The sequence below is a fragment of the Sardina pilchardus genome, chromosome 14, assembly GCF_963854185.1.
Source record: "Sardina pilchardus chromosome 14, fSarPil1.1, whole genome shotgun sequence".
Lineage (NCBI taxonomy): Eukaryota > Metazoa > Chordata > Actinopteri > Clupeiformes > Clupeidae > Sardina > Sardina pilchardus.
The window spans coordinates 9,670,704-9,680,703 of NC_085007.1; the positions used below are offsets into that span (position 1 = coordinate 9,670,704).

Here is a 10,000-nt window from a genome sequence, read left to right on the forward strand (position 1 = left end):
TCCTGTTCCTTCTGATATCAAAGAGCTATAAATAGCAACCCTACCCACCCGCCTGCTCAACCCCCATGCCCCCCCCCCCCCCCCCCCTCCCCGGGCAGGAATGAATCTACATCAACAGCAGTGTTTAGAACATCGACTGTGTGTGTGTGTGTGTCAGAATGTGTTGACTACAAACACATTAGGCTAAAGCTCAGTGCTCAATCCAAACCAAGCCCTACTTCTATCCCATATGGTGTGTGTGTGTGTACATAAGGCCTCTGCGTGAGTGTGTGTGTGTGTGTGTGTACATAAGGCCTCAGTGTGAGTGTGTGTGTGTGTGTGTGTGTGTGTGTGTGTGTGTGTGTGTGTGTGTGTGTGTGTGTGTGTGTATACTGCAAAATAAAGTGCTGAACAGAGTCATAGTGATCCTAGAATCCTACGGATCCTCTTGCTTCGGTGTGTGACCTGTCACTAGCCTTTACTGTGCCAAGAAATGTGATCAAACTTCAATAACTCTCTCTCTCTCTCTTTCACTCTCTTTCTCTCTCTCTCTCTTTCTCTCTCTCTCTCTCTCTCTCTCTCTCTCTCTCTCTCCAGACTGCCTGCCAGGTTGAGGAGTTTGGGGGTTCCCTACAGAACCCTGTGACCCTCCGATGAACCCCATCAACTCCATGAAACCTGCCTTGCCTCCCACGCCACATAGGTGAGTCTCTCTCTCCCACACACACACACACACACACACACACACACACACACACACACACACACACACACACACATACTGTGTTACCCACAGACTTGACCTACAGACCGACGTACACTCACAAACACAAACGCATACGTGTATGCATGCATGTGTGCACATAGACTGACATTTACACACACACACACACACACACACACACAGAGACCCTTAATTCTGCTCTGTGTGGTTTATCAGCGCACATTTGTCTAGTGGTTCACAAAGATGCCACCAGTGATCCAGTTGACCCTCACAACACCTCATATCTCGCCGAGGTGGACAGGTCACACCAGGTCATCGGAGCTGCCAACAGGTCAGGCAGCGAAACCTGACGGGAGTCTTTTGAGACGACGTCTTCTGAAACTAGCGCTAGCGGTTTGCTCTCGCTGCTTTGAGATGACTCACAGGTGTGTGGGTTGATATTTCCCTCTTACGTGGCTGACTTCACTTTGCCGACTCCCGACTTTGAAAACTCAGCAAACTCTCAACTCTGCCCATTTATACTGTATGTGAGAAGTGAAAGGAGCCAGCAGATACCAGTGAATCACCTGTCTCCTCTATTACTGGTCATGTAGTCACGCTTACTCACCCAGCCGTGGGTCGTTGGGTTAGTTATGTGATCAACAGGCGAGAGGGAGTGGCCTTGTCATTGTTGTTTTTAGGAAATGTTTTTCAATGACTTCAATGACATTTTCTACCATCCTGGAATTTCAGTTGACCTATAGAAGGGTGTTTGGAGAAGTAGTGACAGTTAGAGAGTTTCTGCATCAGTCCCCATGGGGATTTTTATTGAAATACACACACCGTCACGCCCATGCGTACACACACACACACACACACACACACACACACACACACACACACACACACACACACACACACACACACATACACAGACCTGGTCTCTCACTGTTTGACCTACTCATCTGTCTCAGTCTCTTGCTGTTTGTTTATGAGATAGTGAGTCACATTTTCAGTGAAATGTCACCTTAGTCACAGAGTAGCTGACACACACACACTTACACACACACACACACACACACACACACACACACACTATAGCATAGCATAAAGTACACTGGATAGTCCTGAACAGCATAGGGAGGCCTAGCCTAGAGCAGCATGGGGAAGCCTAGCTTAGAACAGCAATTAGGAGACGTAGTGTTGAACAGCATGGGGAACCCTAACTTAGAACAGCAATTAGGAACCCTAGCCTAGAACAGCAATTCGGAACCCTATCCTTGCATAGCATGTGGAACCCTAGCCTAGAACAGCAATTAGGAACCATAGCGTTGCACTTTTGTAGCCCAGCACTCCTGAAAGGTCCTCAAGGACGCTCTGAGTGAGAGAGAGAGAGAGAGAGAGAAAGAGAGAGAGAGGGAGAGAGAGAGAGAGAGAGAGAGAGAGAGAGAGAGAAAGACAAGAAAAGGTGCAAACACACACTAAGAAAAGAGGTGGAAGTGAACTTGTCTACGGAACAGATCTCAACGTTCAGAAAATATGAACCTGTTTGACCTGCCCCTCTTCTAGCATTCTGACCTTTCACCTTCCTCTGCCATTGGCTGAGCCCTCCATCTCCCTCCAACCTGTGTGACCCTGATTGGCTGATGGGTGTGCCCTCCCCTGATTGGCCGGTGCGTGGCAGCCAAAGGGCTTTTGGCTCTGGAATGGTGGTTTCCTGTTTGAGAGAGCGCAGCATCCGGTGGTTTTGTGCAGAGAGGAACTCAACAGAGACCTCCACCCCCTCTGGAATGCACACACTCAAGCACACACACACACACACACACACACACACACACGTGTGTGTGCACTCACACTCGCTCACAAGCACAAAACCACTTTCAGGTTTCAACGCTTTCAAACAGAAATATCTGCAGTTCATTCTGGTCCCCTGCTGGTGATGCATCTCACTGAGACTGGAGAACCAGACCAGAACTTCTGTGCTGGAATTCCCTCTCCTCCTCTCCTCTCCTTCTCTCCTCTCCTCTCCCTCTTTTATTCCCCCTCTTCATCCTCTGTCTCCAGACCCCCAAGTGCAATGGCTGCTATTTGCTGCCTACGTTGCCCAATAAAGCAGCCGGGTCACAGTGTGTGCCATAGTGTGTAAAAGGTGTCATATCAGTGTGTTTCTATTGGGCAGGGTGTTGATCTGTGTGTGATCAGTGTGTTTCTATAGGGCAGGGTGATGATCTGTGTGTATGTGATCGTCTGTGTGTGAGTCCGTAGGGCAGGGGGGTGATCTATGTGTATGTGTGTGATCAGTGTGTTTCCATAGGGCAGGGTGATGATCTGTGTGTGTGTGTGTGTGTCTGTGTGTGAGTCTGTAGGCTAGGGTGTTGATCTGTGTGTGTGTGTGATCAGTGTGTTTCCATAGGGCAGGGTGTTGATCGGTGTGTGATCAGTGTGTTTCCATAGGGCAGGGTGATGATCTGTGTGTATGTGTGTTATCAGTGTGTTTCCATAGGGCAGGGTGATGATCTGTGTGTGATCAGTGTGTTTCTATTGGGCAGGGTGATGATCTGTGTGTGTGTGAGTCCGTAGGGCAGGGTGATGATCTGTGTGTGTGTGTGTGTGTGTGTGTGTGTGTGTGTGTGTCTGTGTGTGTCTGTGTGTGAGTCCGTAGGGCAGGGTGATTATCTGTGTGTGTGTGTGTGTGTGTGTGTGTGTGTGTGTGATTTAGTGTGTTTCCATAGGGCAGGATGATCTGTGTGTGTGTGTGTGTGGTCAATGTGAGTCCATAGGCCTGGGTTGTGTGTGTGTGTGTGTGTGTGATCAATGCGTGTGTGTGTGTGTGTGTGTGTGTGTGTGTGCGTCCATAGGACTGCTACTTGATGCCAATGGCCCACATTCCTCCACAGCGCTCCTGTGAGCTGCGCTTAATGTGATAGAGTTAATTATATAAAGACGAGATGCTGTTGAGAAAACTGGTTTGATCCAGTTTTATAAAGAATAGCAAGAAGGGGGAGAACAAGATTTGAAAAAAATAAAAGGGAAGGTACTTACTCTCTCCCACACACATGCATGAACGCTTACACACACACACACACACACACACACACACACACCACCCCCTCCCCCCGCACAGACACTCTTGTCTGTCTCTTAGTGACTGTGGAGTCACCATGGTAACATTGTGTTGAGTACCTCAAGAGCATGTGGCTTTGGTGCATTGAAGTCACAAAGATTCCCTCTCTCTTTTCTCTTTCTCGCTCTCTGTGTGTGTCTCTCTCACTCTCCATTTCTCACACTCCTTCCCCCCCCTCTCTCTCACACTCTCTCAATCTCGTTTTCTTGCTCCATCTTACCACCCCCTCCTCCTCTCCCTCCCTCCCTCTCTCGCTCTCTCGCTCTTTCCCTCTCCCTCTCCCTCTCCCTCTCTCATTGGATCCTCTGTGTTTTGTGCACCACTAGATAAATGGGCTCTGTTTGAACATATTGAGCAGGCAGCCAGGTTGAGCAGAAGAGCAGTTCGGTGTGTGTGTGTGTGTGTGTGTGTGTGTGTGTGTGTGTGATGGAGTCCCTGCTGAGAGGGTTAGATTCATGCTGCTGCTGCTGCTCCTCTTCGTGTCCCAAGCCCAGTTTCTGCAGACAAAGAGACGAAAGAACTGTACTAATGGGCCCTCTCTCTCTCCCTCTCTCTCTCTCTCCCTCTCTCCCCCTCCCTCTCTCTCTTTCTCTCTCTCTCTCTCATTCTCTCTCTCTTGCTCGCTCTCTGTCTCTCTCCCTCTCTCTCATTCCCTCCCTTTTGCTCTCTCTCTCTCTCTCTCCCTCTCCCTCTCCTGCAGTGACGGCTCCTACCCATATGATCCTGTCCCCTGGCAGCAAGGTGCCAGTCAGCCAGGCTCTCTCTCTGTGGTAACCACAGTGTGGGGAGTGACCAGTCCTTCACCCAGCCAGGTAAAGAACGCTCTCCCTCGTCTTGCTTATGTGGCCCGTCAATCATCAGCCAGTTAAACACAGCACACCTAAAAACTTGGCATTACACATAAAACCTCAACCTCAACCTTTTTAGCCAAAGCGACATGGTCAACAGTTTAAGCTTTCTAAAGCAATTCTCACTAGGTAAATTCACCTGAGGAAGGTCCATGACCGAAACGTTGTGAATGCTAAATAAATGTTTGCATGCGTAATGGACAGTGGGCGGGATTCTCTTTTTCAAGTATAAAGCAATGCTCACAATTTTTTTTTAGGAAAAATAGGAATGAAAATAAAAGTATATAACGTTGCTGTGACTGCTGAGAGTATATAACACCATTGTGACCTCTGAGCGTAAATAACATTGCTGTGACCTCGCTTAGTAAATAACATTGCTTTGACCTCTGTGAGGTAAATAACATTGCTGTAACCTCTCTGAATATATAACATTTCTCTGACCTCTGTGAGGTAAATAACATTGCTCTGACCTCTGTGAGGTAAATAACATTGCTCTGACCTCTGTGAGGTAAATAACATTGCTCTGACCTCTTTGAGGTAAATAACATTGCTGTGACCTCTCTGAATATATAACATTTCTCTGACCTCTGTGAATATATAACATTGCTCTGACCTCTGTAGAGGTAAATAACATTGTTGTGACCTCTGTGAATATATAACATTGCTCTGACCTCTGAGAGGTAAATAACATTGCTCTGACCTCTGTGAATATATAACATTGCTGTGACTCGGCTCAGAGCGTATATAACACCAGTGTGACCTCTGTGAATATGTAGCATTGCTGTGACCTCAGTGAGGTAAATAACATTGACCTCTGACCTCTGTGCCCTTTTCAGGTGTTTGGCGCTCCCATGGGTCCGGGCGGCAACTCCGCTGGCAGCCACATGATGCCCGGCAGCAGCCCTGGCATGAACTCCCCGCAGTTCCTGGCGCAGCAGGGCTACCCTGAGCCCAACAAGGCCTACCTGCAGCAAGGCATGTACGGACGCCCCAGTGGGGCCTACCCAGCAGGCCCGGGCTACGGCGGCAGGTGAGGGACACACTGCACACTGTACTCATAACACATACACACACACACACGCGCGCGCACACGCAATACTGCACTCAAATTTGCACTAAAAATACTGCACTAAAATTTGTTCACGATATGAAAGTGTAGACTTTATACTGTCGAATTAAGCGAAAACATTTTATCCCGTACGTTAGTTTATCGTGGATTTTCTCAATATAGCATTGAGCGCAAAACGACTGGTTTTGCCTTGCAGGTCACATATTTACACACACACACACACACACACACACACACACACACACACACACACACACACACATACACACGCATGCATGCTGCTGCACATGTATTGTACAAGCATAAACATACATGCCATTGGGAAGGCAAACACATAGACGTATACACATGTATTTGTATATGTATGTTTGTGTGGACGAAAGTATTGGGAGAGTTACCACTTAATCACTGGATTCATTTGTTTTATTCAGACCCATTGCACATATACAGTACGTACATCAATATAAGGAATGAGCCTATCCGATCGGATTAGGATCAGATAGGATCCGATAGGATTAGGATCGGTATGACTCTGATTTTGGACAAAATGACTGCATCAGACATCAGGGGAAATATTACTAAATTAAACCCATCTGGTCCATTCAGCTGAAAGCAAAGTTATCATAACTATACTTACTTGGGAGGGCACACTATAAAAAGAGACGCATATTTCACTCTAAGAACTCCACTTGAGTGAGTCCTGTATCCACAGTTGCTGAACGGCAATGCTCCAAGCCACGACATTGTTGGGAATGCTGCTGAACCCATTGTTGTCTTTTCAGCATGCATGCAGGCAAATGTATTAAACGCACAGTTGTTTCAATGGAGGGGGAAAGACCGGCAGATACTCACTCAAGCTTTTTCATATTGGTATTGCTATCTGGCATGAAGAAGTGCCATTGTGTCATACCTCATACATTATATATACATATACATACAGTGAATTCATATGCACACATACACATGCACACACACACGCGCACACACACACACACACACACACACACATACACACACGCACTCACACTCACACACACGTGTAATTGGCTTCTGGTGGCTGACAGCAGCTGTGCTCTTCAAGGGCATCTTGTGGGGGTTGGGGAACGGTCACGACGAGAAATCAGAGGATGAATGCAGTTGTGTGTGTCTGTGTGTGTGTGCATGTGTTTGTGTGTGTGAGTGAGTGTGTGAGTGAGTGTGTGAGTGAGTGTGTGTGTGTGTGTGTGTGTGTGTGTGTGTGCGTGTGTGTCATGAGGAGACGTCAGAGCTGCAAGCCTACGTCAGTGATGTGGAGAGGGTTATTTTTTGTACTGTGTATGTGTGCGCCTACGTCAGTAACGTGAGGAGAGTTCTTTTTTGGAGCGTGTGTGTGTGTGTGTGTGTGTCAAGAGCTGAATGTACCAGCGAGGGAGTCCCACCCCTGCTTCACTGAGTCACACTCTCTCTCACAAGCACACACACACACACACACACACACACACACACACACACACACACACACACACACACACACTCCTCTCCTCCATGCTGTCGTCCCTCTGGCTTCATTTGCATGGTTGTGTGGCTGTTTTGATTCAGCAGCTTCAGCTTGTGCTGTTGGCTCTGTCTCTGACAAGCAGCCACCGAGATCCTTTTACATGCATATTCACACACACACACACACACACACACACACACACACACACACACGCTTCACTTACACATACACTCTCACAGTCACCCAGACAGGCACTTAAAAATGCACACATGTACACTCACAATAATGTGCGCGCGCACACACACACACACACACACACACACTCATAAATAAATGCACATGTACCTACTCTTGCACACAGGAATGTACATACACCCAAGTGTGTATATATAGACGCACATTCACTATGTAATTAAGTGCAGACAAGCACATGTGCACACCTACACACACGAAATCTATACAGAAACACTCAAACACACACTCAGACGCACCAGCTGAAGTAACGAGCACAAAAGAGATGCCCAACAATATTCATTTTATTCTTTAGAACCCAAAATACAAGTGGTTTAAAACTAAACCCCTCTTTTTTGACTGGCGTTTTTCTGAGTGCGAGTCCTCCCTGTCTGTTCTTAACCATTCTCTAGAACCCAGACTGCAAATATCTTTGGGCTGTGCACAACCCAACAGAAGGCATCATAGCATTTATAGCTTAAATGACTATTGTGTGGATCTGGCCCAGGTCTGGCCCTTGATCTGCTGCCCTGACTGATGTCTGATCATATGATTTCTGAGTAACGAGCACAAAAGAGATGCCCAACAATATTTCAATTTATTCTTTAGAACCCAGACTGCAAATGACTATGGTGTGGGTCTGGCCCAGGTCTGGCTCGGGTCTGGCGTAGTTCTGGCTCAGGTCTGGCGTAGTTCTGGCCCTTGATCTGCTGCCCTGACTGCATGTCTGATTTGTATGATTTCTGTTGGCTACTCCACAGCTACCCCGGTAACGGCGGGGGATCGATGGGCATGCCCCCCCACGGCGCCCGCCCCCCCACAGACTTCACCCAGGCGGCCGCTGCTGCTGCCGTCGCTGCCGCCGCCGCCACTGCCACCGCTACAGCCACAGCCACGGTCGCCGCCATCCAGGAGAAGCAGAACCAGGAAATGAGCTACGGCCCGGTAAGAGTCCTTCTCAAAAACACAGTGCGCGGAGGAGTGAAAAGTAAATAAACAAATAAAGTCCGTTAAAGGACGTCAAACAGGTTTGCGCTCCACACCGTAGTCATTTGCCGCCATTCAGGAGAAGCAGAACCAGGAAATGAGCTATGGCCTGGTAAGAGTTCTTCTAAAAAAAAAAAGACAAACGCGCGGGTCGCGCACGCCTGATGTGGATGGATGCGTTGGGACAGTGCGTGGAGGAGTGGAGAGTAAATAAACAAATAATGTCAGTTAAAGGACATTAAACAGGTTTACGCTCAGTATATTTGCCCCCAGGGGATGGAAGATGTCTTACTCTTTATTTGCATGAATTTGTGTATAGACTGTGTGTGTGTGTGTTTGTGTGTATGTATGTGTGTATATGTATATGTACATATATGTGTGTGTGTGTGTGTGTGTGTGTGTATGTATGTATTTGTGTGTGTATGTGATAAGCTCTATTTTCATATGTGTATATGTATATACATATGCGTGTGTGTGTGTGTGTGTGTGTGTGTGTTTGTGTGTGGTGTGCAGATGTAGACAAAGATGTGCAACACAAAGAAAGGCAGGTTTCTGCCACTGCCCTGCTTGTGTAACAGTGAGAGACGCAGGGAACAAAGAGCTCCCCCTGCTCAGCGCTGCGCTCTCTGCTGGACACTCTGGGAACTGCAGGCTGAGGCCACCCTCAGCGCTGAGCTCAATGAGCCCACACAGCATGGCACCATTTGACTGCATGCCCTTAGCCTTCTAACACACACACACACACACACACGCAATTATACACACACGCAAATACATGCTCACACACACACAAATACACACACGCAAATACACACAGAATACATGATATAGACACATATGACTTCAGTGTACACAACAACTAATTGCATCCACATGCGCACATGAACTCACTCATTAAAAACACCCCCCTCCACACACACACACACACACACACACACTCATTCTCTCTCTCTCTCTGATTGGCCTGTGTGTTTTATGAGCGGGCTGTGTGCTGGCTGGGAGACGTGACTTCATAACCACAATGGCGACGGCCTTGTGTTGTGCTGTGCTGTGCTGTGCTGCGCTGTGTGTTGTGTGTTGTTGTGTTGTGTGGTGTTGTGCTGCGCTGTGTGTTGCGCTGTGTGTTGTGCTGTGTGTTGTGCTGTGTGTTGCGTTCTGCTGCTGCTGCTGCTGCTGCTGATGGCTCACTGGCCTGACCTAGTTGCCCTCCCCTCATCTCTGCCTCAGCTCTCTGTACACAACTCACAACTCACAACACACACACACACACACACTAGCACACACTCGCACACACTCGCACACATACAGTTGCACACACATATAAGCTTCCATAGCCACTTCCACTGACTCAGGCAATCATATACAGTACTTATATTTCACTTCGTCCAGCTCTATGCTTACGCGTAGATGCACACACACACACACACACACACACACACACACACTCACACTCTCACACTTACAAAGCACACATTGAGTGCATGCATGCATTTGCCTACGTGCATGTCCCCACGTGTGTGTGTGTGTGTGTGTTGGCCCCAGTCTTGTCTCCATATGTGTGTATTTGCAGCTGTTATTACAG

General features: G+C 47.8%; 1 protein-coding gene across 2 annotated transcripts in view; it reads left to right on the forward strand.

Moving 5' to 3' along the window:
- The window catches only part of zmiz2 (zinc finger, MIZ-type containing 2), a 52,939-nt gene that overhangs the window by 21,586 nt on the left and 21,353 nt on the right, over positions 1 to 10,000 (forward strand). For both annotated transcript variants that reach the window (XM_062555117.1, XM_062555118.1), the window contains exons 2-5: positions 577 to 682; positions 4,507 to 4,618; positions 5,491 to 5,684; positions 8,193 to 8,376. In XM_062555117.1, coding sequence (XP_062411101.1) covers positions 633 to 682; positions 4,507 to 4,618; positions 5,491 to 5,684; positions 8,193 to 8,376 — 540 coding nt within the window. In that variant the 5' untranslated portion in view covers positions 577 to 632. The remainder of the gene's footprint in view (positions 1 to 576; positions 683 to 4,506; positions 4,619 to 5,490; positions 5,685 to 8,192; positions 8,377 to 10,000) is intronic.